General features: G+C 50.0%; 1 protein-coding gene across 1 annotated transcript in view; it reads left to right on the forward strand.

The window, feature by feature from the left end:
- Znf704 (zinc finger protein 704) overlaps window positions 1–26,592 on the forward strand; it is a 195,167-nt gene that overhangs the window by 149,952 nt on the left and 18,623 nt on the right. The window contains exons 3-7 of the mRNA XM_052180886.1: window positions 566–669; window positions 4,198–4,424; window positions 20,214–20,314; window positions 24,453–24,720; window positions 26,226–26,330. Of these exons, the coding sequence (XP_052036846.1) occupies window positions 566–669; window positions 4,198–4,424; window positions 20,214–20,314; window positions 24,453–24,720; window positions 26,226–26,330 (805 nt within the window). The remainder of the gene's footprint in view (window positions 1–565; window positions 670–4,197; window positions 4,425–20,213; window positions 20,315–24,452; window positions 24,721–26,225; window positions 26,331–26,592) is intronic.

Genomic DNA, 26,592 nt, shown 5'->3' on the forward strand with positions numbered 1-26,592 from the left:
GTTGTGTGCGTGGGCTGTTGAAAGTGTCCAGTGACCCGCATCTCCACACAGGATAAAGGAGAAACATTCCATTGGCACAGGGCCCAGTGGGAACAGCTCTGTGCCTCTCCTCTCTGTAGCAGACCTCAGGCTACCACTGCTGTAGAAATAAACTTCTCTCCACTCCCAGGTCTCAGTCCTCCTTACCTTCACATCACCTCAGAAGTCTCCTCAGTGACCTTTAGGCCCTGTGGTGGCCTCTGCGGATCCCCTTCATAGCACTTGCCACTGTCAGAGTGTCTTGTGTTCCTGTTGGTCTGTCTGTGTCACCCAGCATCACTGGCACCTGCAGCAGCGTCCTTCTGGCTAGGTCGTTGTTGGATGAGCAATGAATAATTGTACCCTCTCCTTCCTGGTGCATATGGCTTCAGTCGGATCACTTGGCCTCTTATCCATAAGTCAACTGGCAGAACGTTGGGTTTTCCTGAGGATTCATTAGAACGTAAATGTGGCAGCCGGTAATGGCTTGCTTGTCTGCTGTCCATAGAGTGAGCCCAGACAGACAGCACTTCTTCCTGTTTTACAGAAAATCTTCAGAGGAACTGGACATGGACAAGGTGACTGCAGCCATGGTGCTGACCAGCCTGTCAACCAGCCCTTTGGTCCGAAGCCCCCCTGTGCGGCCTAACGGTGAGTGGAGTATGGACTTTGGGAACGTACCCATTAGCACCAAGAGCAAGGCCTCTCTCCTAGGAATCTTATTTCTCTCAATAAACAGTTGGTTTCAAATCGATGAATATGTGGGAAATGGAGACCCTGGGCCATCAGCCTCCCTCTCCTCCTCTCCTAAACACCCCAGGATCCTGATGTGCTCAACGTGGGCAGCTCACAGATACTGAGTCCCCCCACTTGTTTACTCTGCTTCAGGACATATCTGTGCAGTACTTGTGTGCCTTTTTCAGGTAACTGGAGAAAGGTCCAACAAACTTCTTTTCCCAGCATCATTTCCTTTTGATTGGACCAGTGAACACACTGACGGTTGAGTAGTTTGTAGAAGCATTACCACACACTTCATAACCAAAGAGAAGTACTTAGTACATTCATGAACTCACTGTATACTTCTCAGATACCACCTAGAAGATTTGAATGTATCAACAGAATATAAATAGCGGCCATGCTCCTAGAGAGCGCAGCCTCTGAGGAAGACTGTCAGTCGCGGCCTTGTTAATCGCTAGCACGGTGACTGAGCACTGACTTGCTCTCTGCACTGCTTGCTCTGTGTCATCGTATTTCTACCAACAAGTGCATGAGATGCTGCTATTGCTGCTTTACAGTGAGTAAGCCAAGGCGTGTGTGGCTTGACTACGCACAGCAGCAGAACTACATCCCTAGTTGCCGTCATCATCCTTCCAGATCTGCCTTGCTAATCATGCTTCATTTAATCTGCATGATAAATCAGGGACGCAGACAGTGGAGATGGAGTTGGACGGGCCGTACTAGGCACTTCTTCATGACAGGTCCTGTATGCCTGGCTAGAAGTCTGTGTTCTGAAACTGTGACAGAGCTTCTGAAGTGATCCACACACAGTGGAGAGTCGGGATTAGGGTAACAGGCAGCAGACACACATGCATGTGTGTAAGTGTGTGCATATAAGTACATATACACACACACATGCACACATACTCACACACACACATACATACACACTCACACACACATGCACACGCACACTCACACACATACACACACACTCACACACACATACACACACACTCACACACATACAGATACACATACACACACACATGCACACACACATACACACACACACACACATACACACACTCACACACACACGTGAACTTACATGTGTTGCACAAGCACAGCATTGACATGAAGTACTTAGTGGGAACCTCCTGACAGACACCCAGATGTGCCTTTCTCCTCCAGGCAGCGTGGCTGGAGGTAAAACTGCGGCACCCCAAACCATTCCAGGAGTGAGTTCGAATACTTAGAGGGAAAAGGATATTTTAAAATTAATCATTATTTTTACGATACAATTCTTTTTATTTTAATTGAGAACATTTCTATTGTTACTTTGTACTTAAAGGTTAAACTTAAACCTTTTGATTCTTCAATTGCACATTTCTGTTAGCCAGCAACAAGAGTGTGCCAGTGTTCATTTGTGGTTTAAAAAGCAACTACTCACCTAGGTGTGGTGGCACAGGCCTCTGATCTCAGCTCTGAAGGGGCAGAGGCAGCTGGGTCTCTGTGAATTGGTGAGTCCAGCCTGGCCTACACAGAGACCCTGCCTCAGAATAAGCAGATAAATACAAACTTCCGAAAATAATTAACTACAAAATTTGGTGTCTCCCTCTGGTTTGCAAAAGGAAGCAAATTTCTAAGCAAGAGAAGCAATTTATAACAAAATGCTGGTGTGGTGTGGGGGATGGTCGTTCTCCAGAATTATGGTGTGTCTTGAGTTTGGGGTCTCTTCCTGTGCCTGCCTGAGAGGGACGCCCCCACTTGGAGGCAGCTTTGCACATAGGTGAGGGCCCACCTGGGCCCAGCTGTGCCTTTGACTCCCACTCCCTTAGCACCCGGGGTGCCGCAGCCCATACGGAGGCTTCCCTCAGCTGACGCACTGGCGGAGCGTGCCGTGAGAATGGTGATGAATCCGTTGTGACATGGCAGCACGTGTGTCCAGCACTGTCACCCTGACGTCACTGTACAGGTGTGTGGCAGGGTCTGCGAGCAAGCTGCCGGCCTTCACGCCTCGTGCTAGTTTCAGGAGGTCACCACATCCACCCATCTCTCCCGTCAGTCTGCGAAGTCACTTTGTGACGAGCAAGGTGCCGGTGTGCATAGACGACCATTCAGTTCCGGCAGAGGTTTACCTCCATGGAACGGCAGCCTCTGGAGACGCCAGCCCCAAACTTCGTGACTTCTCAACTTTTGGCTTGGTGTAGTTGAGGAATCTGGTGGAAATTTATAATTAATTAGGCAAGGGTCATGATTTCCCACAATTTCTGGTCTACTGGTTGTCTTTGCTGCATTAGTAATTACACAGACATTAATAGTATTTTTTAATGAGGCATTTTGGGACTTTTTTCCTCCTCCCCCCTCATAATTAGTTTTAATATATTCACAGTGCACATAAATATGGAAGAGAAACTATCTAGAAAGTAAGTAGAGTTTACATAAATGCTAATTAAGTTTGGGCATCTTGAAAGAGAAAGTAAATCTATAGTGACTAAAGCTCCCTCCTCTGACATTAACAGGAAGAAATCTCTGCCTCAGACTCCCTATGGTTTGGTTGGGCACCAGTCTGGTTAGTAGGCATTGCCAGTAAATGCCATGGCCCTCCCGCTCTGCCACAGAGATAGAGGGTGCTCACAGTGCAGGACCTACGTGCCCGGCAAGACCCAGGGCCACTATCGAACCTTAGCCCTGGCCAGCCAGGGTTGTCTCCTGGTAGAGAGCAGGCAGATGAGCTTCCGGTGCCAGTGTCGCATGGGGGTGCACTTTCCCCTGTGTGACAGGGTAGCAGTGCTGGCCACTGCTGATGAGCCCCTAAGGGCGGTGTAAGGGGGGTGGAACCTGCGTGCAGGCAGAAACGGGACTGAGAAGTGTGAAGGAGGAGATGAGTGAGCCGAGGCCCGAGGGAGGTCGTGACCCTGATATATGGAAATGCCACCACAAAGCCCGGGACCATATGCACTGACTTTGAAAATTAAGTTTAAAGGGATATAAAAGCAGTCAGAATACAAGGCCCTATTATCTGCTTTAATCAGCAGTGGGAACTTGCTTTAGATGCCTATCTAGAAATTACCATTTCTCACATCGGATTTCTCATGTGTACATCCCAAGAGTCACTGTCTTATGTGTCATGCCATTTTTAAATGGTAGCATTGGAATGGGGAGGTGCCGGGTGGAGATTGGTGGCCAGATAGTTTGGGACGCTGTCAGGGGCAGTCTCTACTCAGAAGCACTTCTGCCAGCAAACCACAGTTGGTGAACAAGAAGTGACGATTCTTTTCCTGATCTCGGATAACCTCCTCCGATTCCAAGGGAGGAGCTGCACGATAGAACGCTGACTGACACGGCGTGCTGCATGTGGCTAGGACAGCTGCTTAGACAGAACCGTGGGCCGGGCTGGGGGAAGGGAGGGCAGACCCCTTCCCCGAGGTGCTCACTTGCTGTCCCCTGTGCTCACAGAGGGTCTCAGCGGGTCCTGGAAGGAAGGGGCTCCGTCCAGCAGCAGCAGCAGCGGCTACTGGAGCTGGAGTGCTCCTAGTGACCACTCGAACCCATCCACGCCCTCGCCACCACTGTCCGCCGACAGCTTCAAGCCCTTCCGAAGCCCTGCCCCGCCCGATGATGGCATTGACGAGGCGGACGCCAGCAGCCTGCTCTTTGACGAGCCCATTCCCAGGAAGAGAAAGGTAGGTGGGCTGTGCTGTGCTGTGCTGTGCTGTGCTGTGCTGTGCTGTGCTGTGCACCCCATACCTGGCCTTAGTGGTCATGGACATTGCAGATTTCCCTAGTTAAAGACAAAAGTGCCTGAAGCCCCCATGTCTGCGTCCCGTTCTGCATGTGTGCTGCGTGTGTGTCTACATTGCTCCGTGTGTGTCTGCGTCCCGTTCTGCATGTGTGCTGCGTGTGTGTCTACATTGTCTAACACCCTTACCTTTCATGGAAGCTGAAATGCCGGACGGAGGCTTCCTGTGTGTGCATGCTCTTAAATATAATATTTTTTCTTTTCTGCTTCTGTTTGTTCATTTGTATACAGATAGATAGGAAGGATACATAAAAGTTGACACGTAAACATGTCTACCTCATCCTAAACGTGTTTACCAAACAAAAATGCAAAGTAGAGCTGAGGAGATGAATGGATTAGCGCTCGTTAGACGGGCTGACTATGCACGTGATGGACCTCACAGAACTCTGTAGAGATCGAGGTCCCAGGATGCATTTGTTCCGTGGCCCTGCGTCCACCAGAGCCGCCATCCACGCCCACAGACTTTCCATTCTCTTCAGGAATCTTTCATTTATTATCACCATTTTCTGGGTTTCTATTTTTTGACATTTACTTATGCTGTGTGTTGTGTGTTTGGTTGTGTATATAGAGGTACGACAACAGTTTGTCGGAGTTGGTCTCTCTTTCCCCATGTGCATTCTGGGAATTGAACTCAGGCTTTGCAGCAGCGCCTTTACCGACTTCTGCCATTCTCGCTGACCGTCGCCCTCTGTTTTATAGAAGCATTTTTATTTCATAGACTGCAGCGCTGCCACTAATCTAGAGAACATCTTAGCATTGTTTGGAAATTATGTGAAACTGTGATTTTTTTTTTACACTGGTTTTTAAATTTTACATGTGTGCCATCATTCTTAAATACGGCTCATAAACAAGGCCACCTGTGGCCTTGAGGGTGCGGCCAGCCTTGTCCTTCCCTGGATGTGCGTGGAGACAGCAGAGAGGTGGCGTTGGTCCAGCACCCTCTGCCTCTCTCAGAATCCAGTGCAGCAGTGAGCACAGTGGCGCCCTCTGGGCGTGCCCCGAGGATAGGGCCCAGAAAGGAGGGCCTCTGTGTGCCATCCTGTCCTTCCTGGAAGCAGGGTCCTGAAGAGCCCATTTTATGCAAGGGTCACTCACTGAGTGGACCCCTGACTAGCTGCAGAGAGGACAGGCAGCAATGTGGGGCTGAACTCTGGTTGGCCTGCCGTTCCCAGGGTGTCCGTGCAGGCAGTCCTGACTCAGGAGCGTGGCCAGCGTTGTGGCAAGATCCTCTGCTGCTTCCAAAGTACACTGATGAATTAATCAATCAGTCCCCTAGCAGAGAGAAGTTTGTACGTGGTATAGAACCTAAAGCCGTGCTCTTCCCTGGTTAGGCTGCATTGGTCTGGCACAGGGAGGCTGTCCGATACTTCAGCAAAATTAGCAAACACTTGTATCACCAGAGGAAAGAGTGGGAGCTTCAGTACAGCATGGGTAAAGTACTTGGCACGAAAGTGTGTGGCCTGGAGTTCAGATCGTCAGCGCCCCTTGAAGATGGACACAGCAGTGTGCTTCAGAGTCCCAGTGATAGAGATAGGAGACTCCCCAAAACCTCACAGGCCAGATACTCTGGTGTACACAGCAGCACAGCAACTAACAAGAGGCCTGGTGTCTCAAACATGATGGAAGGCAGGGACCGACACCCAGGATATCCTGTGATATCTCAGGAGATCCTCTGCTGGTACACATCTGACATGATGTGTATACATCATGGTGTACACATGCACGCGTGCGCGTGTGCGCACATATTCTCTCTCTCTCTCTCTCTCTCTCTCTCTCTCTCTCTCTCTCTCTCTCTCTCTCTCTCTCTCTCTCTCTTCAGCACTTATTTGAAGACCATAGGCTTCATTCACAAAATGCTAGGTGTAGACACAAATGGGCCAGTTAGAACTAGGTGTTTTCTTCCTCTAGACTCAGCCTTCCCCACAGTGATGAAGGAACTGATGGCCATGGTGTTGTGCAGCCTTGGCCATTTATATTTAAAATTACTTTTAGTAGTAAAAAAAAAAATAGCAAGAAAATAGGACAGCTGTTGTTCACCCTGTCATTTACTCCTTGAGCTGATATTTATTGAGCACCGTGGGCAGAGCACTGAACAGAGGCAGGCAGGGGACAAGAGCTGTGTCAGTCACCGAGAGCCGGGCGGGCACAGGGTGCTGTGTGGAGGCGCTGGAGTAGTTTCAAACGCTGTCTTCCGATGTCGCCGGGTACAAGCTTCGCTATTTCAGTCACCGTGCATTTCAAACCATGTCTCAAATGTCTCTGCGGAAGTCACTGAAGCACCTGCCATGCCACTTCTTCTGCCTCAGTCTCTCATACCTTTCCTTTCCGGGCTGCATGGCTCCCAGCAAAGGGGGCTGTTCTGTCATCAATGCATTGGTGACTTAAAAACATACATCAGCATTTGCACGCGCATCCAGGGAGTCGGCGCCAAGAAATGTACCTCTTGGACATCAAAAAAATCTCAGAATTTGCCATAAAAGATGGGAATTCACTGTACACACTGTACACACTGACAACCAGGCTAGCAACGCCATCTTGGAGAGCAGAAAAGGACTCTTCCATAACACATCTCTGTCGGAGGATGCATGTTAGAACCCATGTCCACTACAGCCAGATGTCTATACCGTGAGGGATGAGAACTGACTACCAAGTGTCAAAGTTGTAAACCTAAGAAATTACTAATTTGTCTGGGTGGACTGTCTGTTCTTGTTGATGGAACTCCCTAATTTCCTGTCTGTTCTTTGGGATCCTTCCTTTCCATTTGAAATCGGAAGTCCTTTGCAGTGGTCACGATTCTCCCAGAGCGGAGGTTGTGTGAGACCCTTCTAGACCAGATTCTCCCAGATTGACTGTGAGCCACTCTAATGAGAGGTGAGCGGGAGAGGATGCGCTGGATGTGGGGTCAGCATTGCCCTCTCCGGGGCCCCGCCTCGGCTGTGTCCTGACGTGTGAGTGGGCTCTGTGCCGTGGCCTGCCACTCAGAACGGTTCGGAGCACCCGAGCCCCATTGAATGACCGCATTCCTTCCTCCGTGCCGCTGCTCTGAGACCCTAAGAAAGCCACCCTGACCCTCCAGCTGTCACCTTTTTGTAAACCTGGCGATGTGTGTATCACACCTTGAGGGACAGTTGTGAAGTTGTTAAATGTGATTCCACGTGTGAGAGCATGCACGCTTTTAGCAGACATTCATTCCACAGGCAGTAAACACAGCAGGAGAAGCGTTCACTGCACGTAGACGGACACATCCGCTCTTTCTGACCTGCAGACACTCACTCACGTCAGGAAGTTAAATGTGTGAGGTGCTCTGCACAGACACGTGCTATCTGAGAAGTATTTTCTGATAATCACTATATTTATCTGCTTTGTCACAGTTTATCAGATGCTCACAAATGCAGCCTTTTATATAATCGTAACCACAGTTTTTGGTACAACCTGATTCCCACTTCACAAAAGCGGCTGGTTGAATTCGTATGGATTGCCCAACGTTGTTTATATTGTGACAGAAATACGGCAAGCTTAGCGTAAATAACAGAGGATGCTGTGAAGCAACATGACTTACAGAATCCACCGACCCCTCGGCCCACCGAGGAGAATGGCACGGGGGCAGCAGGGTCACCCGACACCAGTGGGGCACTGCTCACAGCTCGGCCCAGTGGGCGCAAAGCACTGACAGACAGCTCAGAACGGAGCGAGGCAGGAGAGGGACTCGGTACTCACTCCTCAGCCACAGCAGTGAGAGTGTGAGAGACGTACCAGGCTGTCCTGGCTCTGCAGGCCAGCTGGCCAGCTGTGGGCGGGCAGAATCTAGCAGACTTCCCTCTGGCTTCAAGCAGATTGATAACCATAGAACGTGATTGTGACTCTGAGAAGATGCAGTCCCTGTCATGACCACAAGGTGATGCAATGTCCCAAAGTATGGGCACTCTGGTACTCTCCTGAGAAAACCAATTCTGTAGAAGGCTAAAAGTTAACTACAGTTCCACAGGACCTTCTGGAAAACCCAAAGTGCTAATAAGTAAGACAAAGGTCAGATTCCTGGTTCCGTCACATCTGGATGGGATGTTTCAGCCTGCTATCTGAAAAATAAAAATGGAGGTGCCATCCTGATGGGGCTGTTGTGAGGATTCCTTGAAAAGAGGAGAGAGCAGAAGCATGCACCCCATAGGGCTGCACTGTGCTGTGCTGTGCTGTGCTGTGCTGTGCTGTGCTGGGCTGGGCTGGGCTGGGCTGGGCTGGGCTGGGCTGGGCTGGGCTGGGCTGGACTGGACTGGGCTGGACTGGGCTGTGCTGGGCTGTGCTGGGCTGGGCTGGGCTGGGCTTTTGTACTTGGATGCTGAGTGGGTTGGGAACTTAGGAACCCTAGGCATAGAGTCACGAGGCCGCGTGCTTCCATCCTGATGCTGTATTGATCGATCAGTGCTGACCATCCTGATCCCGTATTGATCGATCAGTGCTGACCCAGTGGCTCAGAGTGACTGAGAGCCCCCCAATCGCCCAGTGCACCTTTACGGTTAACGTGAGAAACTCCCTGCAGTGTAGTGAGTTTGGGTAGCTCTGGCAGAAATTGGGAGTGCACAAGGAAACCTGACTCAGGAGTCTGTATTCTGGACCAGCAACAGCATCCCAGAGGCACTTAGAAATCCTGGTTTCCATCACTCTCGCTTGGTTCATAGGTGTGGTGAGCATGGGTAATTTTACTGTGGGGAGGCGGAGGAGAGCTTGAATCCAAGCAGGAAGCTGTGAGCTAACACAGGCACCTCGGTAGCTGGATGGTCTTAACCCACCGGGGAAGCATTTGCTGCACTCTGCCCTTTATATCTTTGGGGGTTATACTTATCCCCCAAAACACACAGATCCACAAAACTCATGAGTATGGTGTGTTGTTTTTAACAAAATCCTAGTTGTTCAGTTTTACCAATGAAGACGTGGGAGCCAGATGCTGCAGATGCTAGGGTTACAGCCTGGTGCCTCAGACGGGTAGAGAAAGCACCCACTGACCTTCCTCCTAGTGGACCTCCCAAAAGAATGCCTCCAAACCCCTCAAACTGAATGTCCCTCCCTTCTACTTCCGGTGTATCTGTCTATCAGGAGTCCTCCTGACTCCCTCTTTCTATGGTTTCTTGTTAATAATCATATATCCGCTCCCTGTCAAATGCCTCTTGACCTACGGCTGATTTTATTTAATCTTGTTTACAGTATTCAAGCAGAAAGTTCCTGGATTAAAAGTGTGTGTTAGGGCTGAGCTACACCACAACTAGAAATAGGTTTTTCCAATAAATAACACAATCTTGGGGTCCACGGTGTGGTCACGTGTCCTGCAGCAATGGTGCCCTCCTGCATCGTGAACTCTGCAGCATTCATTCCTAATCTGCTTATCAGCAGCAGGGTGGTCTCCCCAGGAGTGCCGTGCAGTAGTCCCGATGAGGATAGCAGCCAGGGCATCGACCCCAAAGGTACACTGGGCAGCTGAGGAGCTCACGGTCACCCTGGCACTGACGCATCAGGGCGGAGGCAAGTGCTGTCTTGTCTCCATGCCTAGGGTGCCCTAGCCCCTCCCCCACCTGCCAGCATCCAAGGGCAAAAGCACAGCAAAGCGTGAGCGAGCGTTTGCGGTCTGGGGTGACACCTCATCAGGAAGAGCAGTTAGCCCAGGAGAGGACAAGCGCAGGCTCCAGGCTCCAGGGTGGGCAGCCACATGGTCCCTAGGCTAGGGTGCCGGAGCCCCGAGGGCCGAGGACGACATCTACAGTCATCCCAACCCTCCCACATTCGAGAACCATCCAGTCTCACCTAGGAGCCAGCAGGACAAATGTACGTCTAGAATCCAATGGATTAAGAAAATAGTTGACTAGGGCTTCCTGTTAACTCGGAACCCTCAGGCCGCACATTTACCTCTGTCCTGGACAGGCCGCCTCCAGTAAATTCCTGTCACTACGGCCGGCTCTGTCAGGACTAAGGGGAAGAAGAAGGATGCTGTTGTGATCATAAGAAGAGAAACAGGCGTGAGAATGTGTTCTGTGGTGGTGTGGGAAAGGGGCACCTCAGCCGGCCATGCCAAGGTATCCCTCCCCCTGAGGGACCACACACATGACGGTATAGCATAGAAGAGAGTTTAGTCACTGAATGGAGGGTAGTAGAGTCAGAGAGAGGGAGAGAGTACAGAAGAGGGGCCAGTCATGACCACGTGGAGGGAGGCGGGAAGGGAGGAGAGCCCAAGAGGGCAAGAAGGAAGCTGAGAGAGAGAGAGGGAGAGAGAGAGAGGAGAGGGGGGGAGAGAGAGAGAGAGGGAGGAGAGAGAGAAAGAGAGGGAGAGGGAGGAGAGAGAGAGAAGGAGAGGGAGGAGAGAGAGAGGAGAGAGAGAAGGGGAGGGAGGAGAGAGAGAAGGAGAGGGAGGAGAGAGAGGGGGGGAGAGAGAGAGAGAGAGAGGAGAGAGGAGAGACCGAGCAGCCCTTTGATAGTAGGCCAGGCCTGCCTGGCTGTTGCCAGGTAACTGTGGGGTGGAGCTTAGACAGAATCCTAACATTCCCCTGTTATGGTTTAAGCAAAAAGGAAAAATTAAAAGGAGGTGATGGAGAAGCAGGAATAGTGTCTTTGTGACATCTGGCTGCTTCATGCTGACGTTGGGGGCGACGTGTCTCTGGGGAACCTAGAGTATGGGCCTGGGGGACATTCATCCAGTCTTAGGTGGGTTGGCTGCTTCCTTGCCATCCAGGGTCTATGGAGCCATCTGAGGATAGGTCAGAAGAACAGGTCCAGTAGAAGCGTCTGTGTCTGAGAGGAGATTGGAGCAGCTGAAGCTTGCTTCTCTGGAGCTGTCCTGGGCGTGTCCTGGACTTGACAAGATGTTGAAACACATTAGTAAAGGTAGGGAATAAGATTAAGTACACTTAGGAGAAAGAAAATTTTTTCTTAAGATGTGCAATTGAAACCCAGAGGAACCCTTTGGAATAGGTAGTAAGTGGGAACTCTGGGCAGATGCACTTCTCTGGATGGAGCCTATTTGGTCCATGAGAGGTAGATCTGGGTAGGTCTCCTGTAGCTAACAAGTTTACTAAAGAACTAACAACATGAGTTAACCATGTGGACAGTCTTTAAGATGAGCCTTTTGGGGAGCAAAAGGAACAAGATTAAAAGTTGGATCATATAGTGGAATGTATTATTATTAGAGTTAGGCAAATTTATAGGAACTCAGATAATGTTAGGACAGTGACAGCAAGAAGAGGAAATATGAAGCATTTAATAGAAACAGAGTCTAGGTAAGGAGATAACTGTCTAGCTGTCAATGTAGTCAGAAGTCTGAGGAATAAACAATAGTTTAGAAGTTAATATTATTTAAAAATGACAGATTCTAGTAGCCACACCAGCTTGGGCTGTCTGTCTTCTAAGCGCAGAAAACACAGGGCTTTTTCTCTGTGGAATGGATATGCATGACCTGAGAAATGGCTTACCCTGGTCTAGCTAAGTCATTTGACTCAAAGTATCCAGTCTTGTCCACTGCATTCTTCAGTGATTATCATGTCGCACACAATCTAGGCAGCATCCTGTAGTGGTGTCCATATCCTCTAAGACATCGTGGGAGAAACTGTTAGAGGCTTTTGGGAATTCTGTCTGTCATAAATTTAATAATTAACAAACTTCTGAAAAGATTGAGTGTGAGGTAGAATAGTAGTAGTCAAGACAGGATAGGAATGAGAATCTTAAGCTTTGACAGGTTGTGTAGGTAGAGAAAAGTGTACTGTTGTATTAGCAAAGAGGAGGACCAGAATAAGACAGTGGGCAGTAGTAGCATAAAATCATGGTGACAAAAATGAGTTTGTCCAGGCAGATTTAGACCTGTGACACAAACTGAGCACGCAGGCTATGGGAACCAGTCACAGGTGTAGGAGCACGGATGGGTGAGGCTTGGGCCTTTTTTTATTTACCAGACTGCTGGCAGTATGTGTGAAGATCCCCTAAACTATACGGTCGAAGACAATTTAGCACCCATTGGGTGAGAGGGGACTGGGAGGGAAGTTACTGAATAATCCATACAGCATCCTAGAGGACTTTAGCAACAGGGTTACGGCCAAGCTAGAAATTCAGGTGTCACGAGTAATTTCTAGGGTCTCCAGTGCATACGAAACAAAACAAAACAAAACAAAACAAAAGAAACAAACCCATTATGATACTCTAGGCTGTGATCATGGCCTTCCTTATGTCTGCCCGGGGAGGTTTATCCTCATTTACAGTGGTTTTGGCCTTAGTTTAGGTTTGCTTTCTAACTAATTTAATCCAGTTATGCTATTCTGCGCCTGCCACGTGGCGGGTTACCTCTCCTCGTTTGCTATGTCCTACTTCCTCCAAGTCTGAGTCGGCAATCTCCCATACCTCCTCGAGTCCTCTATCTGTCTGGAAGTCCCACCTTACTCTTTTGCCCTTTGCTATAGGCCACAGGCTTCTCATTTTAACCAATCAGAAGGTGCCTCAGGCAGACAGGGCGGACAGAACTACATCTCCACACAGTGTACAAAACTCTCGCAACACTAGGCTACGGTGCTACAGTGGTGTTCCTATAACTTCTAGACTGTTAACTCAGGGCAGCCCTGAGCATGGCCTACCCACTTCAAAACCAGGCCACGCCCCTCCGCCTGAACCGGAAAGCTACCTCCAGCCATGCGGTTAGTCTTGGGCATCAGTCTCGGCTGTCTCGGGAAATTAGAAGGCACTCTGTGTACCCCAAGAAGGAAACCATTTTAAAATAGTACTGTGTAGGGTGTGGAACTCAAGCCTTTCATCTCCGTGCAGGCTGGTGGGCACACGGGCAGACTGCTCTGTGAGATGCTGGGCTACACGGTGAGTTTCAGGACAGGCAGAGCTGCATGGTGAGACCCTGTCTAGAGACTGGAAAATAGGACTGTGAGCGAGGATTTGTGGCACAGGCCTGTGCTGCCAGTACTCATAGGCTGAGGCAGGAGGATCTCAAGTTCAAGACCAGCCTGGGCTATGTAGCAAATTACTAACTCAAAAAGAAAAATAAATAAATAGAAAAAAAAAGATGATTGAGAGCTGAGGTCAAAGGGTGTCACCTGGGCGCTTAGGTAAGGAATCTCCACAATTTCTCTATAACTCATGAGCAGATAACCTAAGAGCCTGGCAGGAAACATCTACACACTTCACATGTGACAGTTTTCGAATTCCGGGTTTGCAGTGGTCTGGAATGCCTGCCTGTCCTGGAGGTGTGATGTTAGCAGAGGCGGGGGTGGACGTCCCCACTACGGAGGTCTCCTCTGCCCCTCCTCTGTCCTTCAGCTGCTCCCTGGGAAGAGGGCCTGTCTCTGAGCCTTCAGGCCAGCTGACATGGCTTTGATGTTCTACAAAACTGCCTTCGGCTAGGGCTGGGTCTTCAGCTGTCGCCTGTGCCTTTGTGGGCAGCACATCTGCTGGAGCTGAGGAGGACCAGAGCTGAGCGGGATGGGCCGGGACCTGGCCGGGAGCTGCTTGGTTTGGCTTCCTCCAGACAGCTTGGACCACGCAGCTATTTGCGCGTTATTTATTTAGCTATTTTTTCCCTCCTCCTGTGGCTTGCTTTGCTCTGGCAGAGCAGCAAATAGTCAGTTTGTGGATGGAGGGTGATTTCGGCTGGATATAGCGAATATAATGAAAAGAATTACGCTTCCATTAAGTGGCTCTGGCCTTGAGGGAAGAGGGCCCTTGGCTTGCGGAGAGCGACACTGCTCACGCCCAGTGAAGCTGCGACAAACCTCCTCTCATGTTTGCTTCTCTCCAAATTTAGGCCGGCTCTGCTAGTCACAGCGGGGTCGGGCGGCTTGGTTGTGTTGGCAGGTTCTCACTGTGTAGTCCTGCCTGGCCTGGAACTGTGTGGAGCAGCGTGGCTTCAAACTCCCGGAGAGTCACTACCTCTGCCTCTGAGTGCTGGGACTAAAGGAGCATGCCAGGTTGCCCAGACCAGACATAATTTTTAAAAGTTAAAAATGGGTAGCTTTGGATCACAATGTAGACTGCTCACCAGGCACACGCAGGACCCCCAGTACAAATCTCAGTGCCAGGAAAAACCAAGAAAGATACAGCAAAAAACCAAAAATAGGATATTTTTAAATTTAAAAATTAAAATAAAATATGTTTCCAATTTTTTTTTTTTTTATTGGTGGGGGTTTGTTTGAGACAGGGTCTCTCTCCATAGCTCTAGCTGTCCTGGGCTCACTATGTAGACCAGGCTGGCCTCATGAGTGCTGGGATTAAAGGCTCAGTATTTGCTTTATAAACTTTTAGTATTTTAAAAGAAACTTACAAATAACTAAAAACATCACATTATCACTTTCTCTCTCCCACAAACAATATTATTCATGTTCTTTGATAACCTGTATTCTTTTTACTTGTTCAAGTCCTGGCAGAGGGCCAGGGACACTCAGTTATACTTAGAGTTTAGTCTTCCAAAGGGAGGGCAGTCGTGGTGCGAGAACCCAGGGTCTCATAACCCGGCAAGCCCACCCCACTACCACCACGGCATGAGGAGGCACAGTACCAGGGGGACTCCCAGAACCCTGAAATAGCCACATCCACCCAAGGTGTGGCCAGAGGGGAGCCAGGGGAGCCGGGATTTTCTCCAGCCTTCTGAGTCCTCCCCTTACCTGCCATCGGCCACACCCAACCCCAGACCCACGAGCCGTTGGTCTACACTTGGCCTCACGTGGGTACTGGGCAGGGTAGAGGACAGAGCAGAATGGCCGCGAAGCCAAGCAGGGCAGATCAGGAATTCCCTCGGGCTGTGGGAGCTTTGGAAGCTGAGAAGATCACCTCCTCAGTCCCACAGAATAAAGAAAGTTAATTGAAATAAAAGAAAGTTCTGGGGCAGAGAGGCGACTCTGCAGTTATGGGCACTCGCTGCTGGGTTCTTCTCTGAGCACCAGAGTCACGGCGGCAGCTGTGGCGGCTGTCGGAGAGCCAGTGCCTTTTTCTGGCTTCATCGGGGCCCTGCACAGCCGTCGAACACGCAGGCAAGCAAGCCCACGTGGATAAAGAAGGCTAAATTATTTTCAAAAAGAAATTAAAGAATGAAAAAGTAAATTATAGCTTCATTTTTAGTATGCTCAGTGTATATGAATGGTGTCAGCTACATTGTAGCATGCTCAGCGAGTATGGGATGCTGTCCGCTACATTGTAGCATGCTCAGCGAGTATGGGATGCTGTCCGCTACATTGTAGCATGCTCAGTGTATATGGGAAGCTGTCCACTGCTTTTCTCCTGCTGTCATAGAACACCATGACTAAGGCAGCTTCCTGCAGCGCTGACCTGGGCTAAGGGTTCCAGGGAGTTGAGCCCATGATAGTGAAACAAAGGCAGGGGCAAGAAGCTGTGAGCTCACGAGAGGGCACCAGGCTTTGAAGACTCACAAGCTCCCCCTCCGTGCCCCAGTGACATACTTCCTCCACCAGGCAGGGCCATACCTCCTGTCGCCATACCTCCTGTCTTAGGTAGGGTTTGACTGCTGCCAACACACACCAGGACCAAAGCAACTCTTTGTTTGTTTATTATTATTTATATTAATTATTAGTTATTTTATTGACATCCCAAATGTTGTCCCCTCCCAGAGTTCTTCCCTCCAACCTCCCTCCCCTTCCTTCGCCCATGCGAGGGTTCCCCCTCCTCCCCCCCTCAGGCATTCCTGCTCCCTGGGGCATCCAGTCTCTACAGGATTAAGTGCATTCTCTCCTACTGACAAGGCGACTCTTACAAGAACAGCATTGATTGGGGCTGGCTTATGGTTCAGAGGTTCAGTCCATTGTCGTCAGGGCAGGACAGAGGACAGGTCGAGGCAGGCGCGGTGCAGGAGGAGCTGAGGGCTCTACATCTTGATGGGAAGGCAGTTAGAGGACTGAGTCTTCTGCACTGGGCAGAGCTTCAGAGCCCACCCCACAGTGATGCATCCCCACAAGGCCACACCTCCTAACAGTGAGCCAACTTTCCATGGACCAACATATTTAAACCACCACCTCCCAAGCCTATCCTGACAGCTCAGTCACCCGAGGAGCCGAGTGTGTGAACACCTGACCTGTGGGCATTTTCACTCTTAGGGCCGCAGGGATTAATTCAGCTAATCCCCATGACCAACCTAAGGACTGGCATGATGGCTGTCTGCGTGTACGTCACAGTTTGAGTGTGAGGCTCTCAGCCCGCTCCACACACCCTTTCCCAAGGAGCTTGTGTGTGAAGACTTGCTCTGCATTCAGAAGCCTTTTTTTAAAATTTATAATCGACACAGTCTAATTAGCTTTGCCCATTAGCACGGGTGTGGGACCACCTACTGTAGTGTGGTTGCATCCACCAGAAGCACAGACTGAAGAAGGCAGACCCGCCCCCAGCCTGCAGCCTGCAGCCGTCGGGAGCTGCTCTTACAGAGGTAGGACACCTCTAACTGTTTATGCTGCAGTGTTGACTGGACTGATCTCACGCACATCTTAGACAGCAACCTCACAGCTCTGACTTGGTGAGCGCAGCAGTGTGACCTGGTTTAGCTGTGGTCCTCCCAGCCTCTGGCTCCTACAGCCGTGCCCTCTCCCACCGCAGAGCCGGTCCCTGAGCGTCACGGGGAGGGGTGTGATATAGATGCCTGACTTCAGCGGAGCAAGGCACGGACTCTTGGACCCATCGTCAGTCTCTGTATTAACTTCCGTCAGCTGATGAGGTCTGAGAGCTGCAGTAGTCAGCGCTTTGATACAGTATAATCAAAAGGCACACTAATTTGATACTTATATGCTAAGGAATAAGAATAGGAAAATTTTGCTTTACATAATTAAGCCATGTATATTTCTGTAAGAGCAGAAAACTTTCTATGTACTGTAAAACACTGCAATTTATGACATACAGTAGGCCTGAAGTCTGCATGTAGGTGTTCAGGAGTGTCGGCATTGGGTGGTGTGACAGCATGTGCTATGCAGAGTGTGGAGTGGGTGGGTGGAGTGTGGATGTGGTGTGTGTGTGTGTGTGTGTGCATAGTGTGGGGGTGTATTATGTGTGTGTGTTGTGTATGTGTGGGTGGGTGGTGTGTTTATATGTGTATATGTGTGTGTATGGGATATATATGTGTGGTGTATGTATGTGTAGTGTGTGTGTGTGGTGTGTATGTGTGAGATATGTGTGGTGTATGTGTGTGGTTGTATGTGTGATATGTGTGGTATATGTGTGTGTGGTTTGTGGTGTATGTAGTGTATATATATGTAGTGTTCATATATGTGGTGTGTGTGTGTGTATGTGTGTAATGTGTGGTATATGTGTGTAATGTGTAGTATATATGTGTGTGTGGTTTGTGTGTGGTGTATATGTATATGTGGTGTACGTGTGTGAGATATGTGTGGTGTAAATGTGTGTGTGTGGTGTGTGTGGTATGTTTGTGTATGTAGTGTACGTATGTGTATATAGTATGCATGCGTGTATGTGGTATATATGTATATGCATGTGTGTACATGAGATGTATGGTATGTATGTGTGTGTATGTAGTATGTGTGCATATGTGTGTGGTGTATATGAGTGTGTGTGGCATGTATGTATGGGGGGGTGTATGTGTATGGTGTATATGAGTGTGTGTGTGGTGTGTATGTGTGGGATGTGTGTGTGCATGTATATGTGGTGTGTATGTAGTGTGGGTGTGGGTGTGTATGCATGTGTATGTGGTGTGTATGTAGTGTGTGTGTGTGTGTGTGTGTGTGTGTGTGTGTGTGTGTGTGTGTTGCGAACAAAGCCTACAGTGAAGTTAGGCAGTACACCATGGGCCAGGGCTCCCAGAAACACCTTACAGTTACTGTGCTTTTAGTATTGAATGAATTGTGGTCATTGTTGTTTAGAAACTGTTTGCTGGGCAGAGAAGGTAGCTCAGTTGGTGGAGTGCTTAAGAGGACATTAGCTCAGTCCCCCAGATGGAACTAGATGTGTGGACAGTGTGTCCAAGCTAAGCTCCACCGCATAACTGTCACCCCAGAGCTGCGGTGGCTGTGGCAGTTCCGGGGCTTGCTGGCCGGTAAGACCGTGCATCAGAAGACAAGTGGGTGATGCCTGAGAAACAGCTCCCAAGGCTGTGCTCTGCCCTCTGTTCACGTGCCCATGTCCCCTCCCTCACACAGGAACAGCCACAAACAGGAAAACTATCGCTAAGTTCTTCCAAACTGAGTTATCTTGCATGTTACATGACTGCAGCAAAAGGCTATAAATTAATCAAGGTGTTTTAATGTCCTGAGACTTTAGTCTACAGGCAGTATACATAGCTCAGCAGGTAAGACACTTGCCCGCATGAGCCTGAAGACAGAGTTTGAGTCCTAGGACCCACATGGTAAAACAAGACATCTGACCCCTGCCCTCCGTGGCACAGGTACGGCCTCTGGCACAGTCACTGTTCTAGTCTGTGAAGAGATACCATGGCCTAGGCAGCTCTTATCAGAAAAGACATTTAATTGGGGGCTTGCTTATAGTTTCAGAGGTTATCTTATTATCATCCTGGCAGACAGAATAGCAGCAGACAGACAGACATGGTACTGCAGGCCTAAATCTTGATCCACAAGCAAATAGAGGCTGGGCCTGATGTGGGCTTCTGAAACCTCAGTTCCCAGTTTCAGTGATGCCACACCTCCTCCAGTAAGGCCACACCTCCTCCAGCAAGGCCACACCTCCTACAGCAAGGCCACACCTCCTACAGCAAGGCCACACCTTCTCCAGCAAGGCCACACATCCTCCAGCAAGGCCACACCTCCTCCAGCAAGGCCACATCTCCTACAGCAAGGCCACACCTCCTACAGCAAGGCCACACCTTCTCCAGCAAGGCCACACCTCCTCCAGCAAGGCCACACCTCCTAATTCTTCTCAAACAGAGCCAGTCCCTGGTGACTAAGTATTCAAATCTATGACCCTAAGAGAGCCATTCTCATTCAACCACTACACCCCTCACACACATGTACACATGTAAACATACAAATTGAATAAAACCTTATTCCAGCGGAACTGGCTATGTGGTTCAATGGCAGAGTAATTGATTAGCATGTCCAAGTCCCTGAGTCCCATCCAAGCCCTGCAAAAATTTAAAAACGCAGTCCAGGGCTTGGACTGTAATTCCATGGCAGCTGCTCTAGTGGGCGATTGCCCCTAATGCCTCTCTGCTGGGTCCTGCTATGGCGTCATGGAGGACACTCGTATGTAAGAGGTTACGTTACCATAGCTGTTTTGTGATCAAGAGTGCTGTGGTGGACAGGACAGGTTCACATGGAGGGCTCAGTCGCTGCTCTGAGGCACTTGGGAAACTTTCTACCCTCATTGAAGAGTGTTGTGTGACTGTGTGCTGGGGCGCAGTCTGGCTCCGCAGATCCCAGCTTAGCTGCTTGACTCTCTGTAACACAGGCCACTAGTGGCACCCAACAGCACGTCCCCCTACTAAGCACTTAGTTTAATCACTGTCAGGGCATCGCCAGTGCCCGTGGGGACTCTGTGAATGTGACGGAAATAAGCAGTAAGGTTCTTAGGAAGAACTGGAACTGGTCTGGGCTTACCCAGCTCTCAGCAGCCGGGAGCGCCCGGGAGCAGAGTTTGGTCATCAGGATACTTTTTCCAGCCAAGGAAATAACGAGCTGTGGGAACGGGAGGAGACGGGATGGCTTTGCTTGCATTGTGACGCCGTCTTTCCTCCTTCCTGTAGAACTCCATGAAGGTGATGTTCAAATGCCTTTGGAAAAACTGTGGCAAGGTGCTGAACACAGCAGCCGGCATCCAGAAGCACATCCGGGCCGTCCACCTCGGGTAAGGCAGGCCGCCCCTCCCCTCCAGGGCTGTGGAAGCTCCCAGCACAGCCCCACACAAGCACCAGGCCTCAGGGCCTCAGATGCTCACCACACTGCCTCAGGCTCTTCCTGGTTCCTGCGAGTCAGCCACCAGGTCTCCAGGCCGCAGAGCCTCCCTAAACCACCGAGTCTTTCCTCACTGTGAGCCCTAGGTCTGTCTAACATGGACAGTGTCACCTGTGAGGGTCAGGATTAAACTATGTGCAAGAGACACAAAGTATAACACACCCACAAGGGCTCCAGGCCGGGAGCTGTGAATGTACTTCAAAGAGTCCTTGAGTGTCTTGTGCCTCGAGTAAAATGAAATGTGCCTTTATTTTTGCAGTAATTGATATTCATGACTTAGAACCTCAAAAGCTACTGTCACTCTCCGAGAGTTCTCAGAATGAGCACCACCACTCCGGAGACAAGGGAGAAAGTCATCCCACCTCCGATAAGAGAGCCTGACGCGATGGCGTGGCTCAGCCTGTTCCTCAGATGATGTGTGTTTCCTTCATAGGCTGTAACAGCCTTCCTACAGACAGACGGACGGACGTGATTAGGATCACTCAGCTGGGCTCACAGCCAGGGGCAGTGGGGAGCTAACTGCCCCTGCCGTAGTCCTGAGTCTGTCTCGTCCATGTATCTGGTGTTTACAAGGGACCCTGTGTGACCATAGTGGTCACCGGTGTGCAGAAAGCACACATCACCACCTAGGCGGGTGGGCGTGCTCTGCACACAGGGGTCCTTTTGACAAAAGGGCTGTGGAGGATCGGCCCGGGCCTGCCTTAGCCAGAAAGAAGCACGCGTGCAAAGTGTGTACTCTGAAAGCTGGTATAGGCAGGCCACAAGAAAGTGTGCAGGCTGCCAGAATCACACCCAGACTGTGTCAGACCCAGACTGTGTGGTCCCAGCCACCATGCCACACCCGCCTCTGCAGCCCTTAGTCACACTGTGCTTCGAAGGCGCCTGCCCCATGCTACATATGCTGATTACATGTGCAGGGGTTCAGAGAGCCACAAAAGACACGGCCCTGGAGAATCAGAGTCCTGAGAAGGCAAAGAGGCCTTCAGAGCTGCAGAAGCAGCCGCAGAGACGGCCCAGAGGTGAGGGTGTTCAACACCAGCACTGATACCCAGGAAATCAAGGTCCCCTCTTGAGTTCTAGGTCTCATTATTAAAATAATTTAGAAACAAACTCAAATGGAAGCTTGGGAACAAATTCATTAGAATGTAAAAGACCCCAGGACAAGCAAGCTATAAACCTCAGCACCTGCCAGAGAAAGAGAACTGAGATTAAGGATTAAAAAACAAACAGAAACCTTTGCTTTAAGTTGCAGGGGGGGGGGAGGGAAGGGGGAGGGGGACAGCCACGTGGCTGTAGGCTGCGCTTAGTGGGCCTGGGGCTGTGGAGGAAGGGGGGAGGTCGTAGCATGGGCAATTGCATGCTTAGTCTCGGCAGCTAAAGAAAGAGGCAGAAAAAAGTGAGTGAAAGTCAGGAGTCAGAAGAGCGGGCAGACCCTACTGAAGCTCACAGTGGTGGGTGGGAATTCTGGGAAGGAGAAACAGCGTTCTGTTAAAGGGCTGGCTGCAGTGCGGCACACTTTTAATTCTAGCACTCAGGAAACAGAGGCAGATGGAACTCTGATTTTTGAGTTGAATTCCAGGACGGCCAGAGCTGAAGAAATACACCCTGTGGTAAATAAAATTAATCATTCTATCCACCCATAAAAAAGACACACAGTCCAGGTATTTTATTTACAAGCTGTCAGCCTAGATTGGGCAGGTTTGGAGCTGTTGTAACTCATTTCCAGGCCATAACGCCCTTGTTCCCTGCTGGTTCTCCTGCCTAGGTGCTCCTGGTCCATCTCCTCTCACGGTGACCTCCTTCCTTTCTTCTTCTCTCCTGCCCCCCTTCCTGAATCCCCTCACTGGATCCTTAAGTCCCATATTCTCCCTCCACCGTCCTATCACAGGCTCTAGCCTTTTATTGCCCGGTTGAATTGGGGAGCGAGGTTTACACAGCACCACTCGGTGTCCGTGAGGACCTGGCTGGGGGACCAGCTCTGGAGAGCCAGCGCTTAGCATTAGCATACAAGCAGCAGCAGACCGACCCACTACACCCTGTGTCCCGCCAACTCCCAAAAATGTCCAAAGGAATAATTATCCCATTTATGTGTTTCCAGTTATAATGTGGCTGAACCTCCGTTGCTAGGAGATTGTACCTTCCTGCGGGCGTGGTTTCTGATTGACCCCCAGTTGTGCTCTGAGGTTGATTCTCCACCCAGCTAAAGATTTCATGTTCTTGGCCAGAGGAAGTCCTTTTCTCTTGAATGTTGCTGTGTCAGTGAGGGCTATACTTGGACCGCCCAGATCCCTCTAAACCCCAGCACACACCAACACACAGCACATACAGAAACTAAAAATAATTTTTTAAAAAGAAATGTGAAAAATTACAAAAGTACAGTAAGGCAGGGGCAGGCGTCCTGTGAGAGGACATGGAACCCTAACTCACAGGTGGCCCGCCTTTGAGACACAGCGGGCTGTGTCTGCTCATCCCTCTGTCCTGTCACCACGCCGATGCTCTCCAGGACCACAGGCTGCAAGGCCCTTCCTCCTGCGCGTGCTCTCCTTGGTCAACATTCGTACCAGAACTTTAAAATAATGTCCCTTTCGTAAACTTCCCAGGGACTTCTGTAAGCTCCACAACAAAAACTAAAGCCGTGACCGAGGGCAGCCAGGCCCCGCCTGATCGGGCCTCAGCCTTCATTCCAGAGGCCCAGCCCTGGCGTATCAGCTACTTTTCTGTTACCGTAATAGAACACTATGACCAAAGGAACTTATAGAAGGAAGGGTTTACTTTGGTTTACAGCTGCAGAGGGCTGGAGTCCACACCAGAGAGGAAGGCGTGGCAGCAGGCGGCAGAGAGAGCAAGCAGGAAGTGGCTGAGCTGTAACACTCTGACAGACCACCCCAGTGACAGACTTCCCACAGCGAGGCCCTGCTTCCCGAAAGTTATATAGCCTCTCCAAACAGCACCGCCAGCTGGGGAGCAGGGTTCAGATACAGGAGCCTGTGAGGGACATTTCTCAGCAAAAGCACCATCCTCACCACCTGCAGGGTCTGATGCGTCCTGTCTCTTCTTCTAAACAGCCTATCAATACTACTCCCAGCCATGGGCCTCTCTCTTAAGGGCTCTCAAATATTGCTTAATCTTTTTACTGGGACTTAATCAAGCCTCACTACTAAATAGCTGTTTATTAGGGATTTCTTGTCTGCCTCCAGCCTGTAAAAGTTCCATCAAGCTGGGTGGTGATGTCACACTCAGGAGGCAGAGACAGTTGGATCTCCGAGCTTGAAACTAGCCTGGTCTACAGAGCAAGTTCTAGGACAGCCAGGGCCATACAGAGAAACCCTGTCTCAGAAAACCAAAACAAATAACAAAAACAAAAATAAACCCATAAAAACAATAGTTATCACCGAGGCACAGGCTTTGTTTTGTTCCCATTAGGAAGTAGAATGTTTTCTGTGTAATGTATTCTCCGTAAGTTATTCTCAGAATGGATGACAGGTAGGTAGGCAGATGGGTCGATGGCTTTAAGAAGTCTTACTCTAGTTCTTGTTGCTGTAGGATAATACTGGATGCCAGGGAAGTTAGGGGCGTGTACGGTAGTTTATTTGGCTCATACTTCTGGATACTGGGTCATGCTGCACTATGACCAGACCCTCTTCTTGCCATCGTGCCCCACCCCGTCTTCTTGCCTTCGTGCCCCGCCCACCCCTTCTTGCCATCGTGCCTGCCTCCCTTCCCCAATCCTCTTGACCTCTCCTAATTCTGATTGCTTTTCAAAGACCCTCTTCCCAAACACCATTAACATAAGGATTTGGAAATTAAGCACCTAACAAACAGTGCTGGTGGGGCGGGGCGGGAGGCACATTTAAACCAGAGCAGAGGCTGATGAAAACCTTCTTCAGTGGGGTGGTTGAGTGTCAGTCACAGGGTAGTGTAAGGTTGCCAGGCCGGCAGAGAGGAGGCAATTCCGAGCGGAGAGAACGGTCTGTGCGATTGGAGGCAGGAGGACAGATCGCTGAGCATCTGCTCTGCTCTTTCTGCCCTAGGCGAACTGGGGAATCTGACTGCAGTGATGGAGAAGAGGACTTCTACTACACCGAGATCAAGCTCAACACGGACGCGGTGGCTGAAGGGCTCAACAGTGTGGCTCCGGTTTCGCCCTCCCAGTCCCTCGCTTCACCCCCTGCGTTTCCCATCCCAGACTCCAGCCGATCAGAAACTTCTTGTGCCAAAACAGACGCTAAGCTGGGGACGCCGCTCAGCCGCTCAGCCCCCACCACCCTCTACCTCGTGCACACTGACCATGCTTACCAGGTGCGTGCAAAGGGCCGCGCGCAGAGCGATCGACCGCTGTGCGCAGAGCCATAGCCGTGCGTGTGCAAGAGCTACAGCCACGCGCAGAGCCATAGCCGTGCCGTGCATGTGCAAGAGCCATAGCGGCGCACAGAACCATAGCCGTGCATGCTCAAGAGCTACAGCCACGCGCAGAGCCATAGCCGTGCACAGAACCATAGCCTTGCATGCGCAAGAGCTACAGCCGTGTACAAGAGCCATAGCCAGCAGACCTGGGGCTGCAAGTTAACACAGTTAACTTATTTGGTTTTCCTCTTAGCCAGGATCTCAGGCTATAAGTGCTGGCCCGTGATCCCAGCCCTCAAGGAGTTAAGGCAAAAGGCTCATGAATTTGAGGCCAGGGCTGGGCTATCGAGTTTAAGGGCAGCTTATGACCAAGCCTCTAAAGCCAAGCCAACAACAAAAAGGGTCTGGTGGCCCAGGGCTATACTCTTGGTCACTTCGGAGGCCAGGTGGGAAACTACTGTAACTAACTAAAATATTTGTAATTAGAAACAAACAAAAACAAAAGAACTTAGCCGGAAGAGGAAAAATACTCTACAGACTTGAGTCATGGCGTCTCAGCTATGTTTATTTTTTCAATTTTAAGGTTTTAAATTTTTCTTGCATTTTAATTTTGTGTTATGTACTTGTATATGCACATACACCTGACACATTGTATATGTACAGGTTGTGGGGGAACCCTTCCTCTCTGGTCTTAAGGATTGAACTCGGATCTTCAGGCTTGTCTGAAGACTCCTTTCCCTGCTAAGCTATCTCACTGGTCAAGTCTTTAAGCATATTCATAGACATGCTGTGCAGAGACCGTCATTGTGTCCATTTTCTTAGACCTTACATGTGAGATCCTAAAATATTTATATCTTAGAGGTACCCATTTGCAAATTTATTGTTTAAGTTATTTACTAATATGGTAGTCATATTTTTACATATGTCCAAAAACAGGTATATGTGATTAATTTTCAGACACTGACATCCCAACTCCATCCCCCACGCCTCAGGTAGATTGCTTATCTGAACCGCTTCTTTCTGGCTACTCTTTGACCCTGTTTAGTCCCTACTTTTAGCATATGTAACTAGAGTAGCCCTGTCTGCTCCTACAGCCCAGCTTTAGAAATGAGAACTCTAGATGCTGTAGGCAGACACTCTTGCAAACAGCTTTTGCTGCTTCCTGTCTCTCAGGCCACGCCCCCGGTGGCTAGTCCAATCACTCACAGCTTTCTCTGCTCCCTCCCTCAGGCCACGCCCCCGGTGGCTAGTCCAATCACTCAACAGCTTTCTCTGCTCCCTCTGTCCCTCAGTCCACGCCCCCGGTGGCTAGTCCAATCACAGCTTTCTCTGCTCCCTGTCTCTCAGGCCATGCCCCCGGTGGCTAGTCCAATCACTCACAGCTTTCTCTGACCTGTCTTTCAGGCCACGCCCCCAGTGGCTAGTCCAATCACACAGTTTTTTCTCTCCCTGTCTCTCAGGCCACGCCCCCGGTGACTATTCCGGGATCTGCCAAGTTCACCCCCAATGGCAGCAGCTTCAGCATTTCCTGGCAGTCTCCTCCAGTCACTTTCACGGGCGTTCCGGTAAGTATGCAGAGCGTGACAAGGTGAGCCAGGTCAAATGTACACCTACAGAACAAACTGAAACACACACGAAAAAGATGGAGGCCGTGCCCAAAAGCGCTACTACATTTTGATTCTTCTCTTTCTTAAGGTAATATGTCAAGTGGCCTAGGCTGGCCTTGAACTCTATATAGTATAGGATGACCTTTGAACTGCTCCACCACCCAAATGCTGACATTACAGGCGTCCACCATCCTATCTACATTCCGAAGGCATCTGCTTC

This window comes from Apodemus sylvaticus, chromosome 4, assembly GCF_947179515.1.
Source record: "Apodemus sylvaticus chromosome 4, mApoSyl1.1, whole genome shotgun sequence".
NCBI lineage: Eukaryota > Metazoa > Chordata > Mammalia > Rodentia > Muridae > Apodemus > Apodemus sylvaticus.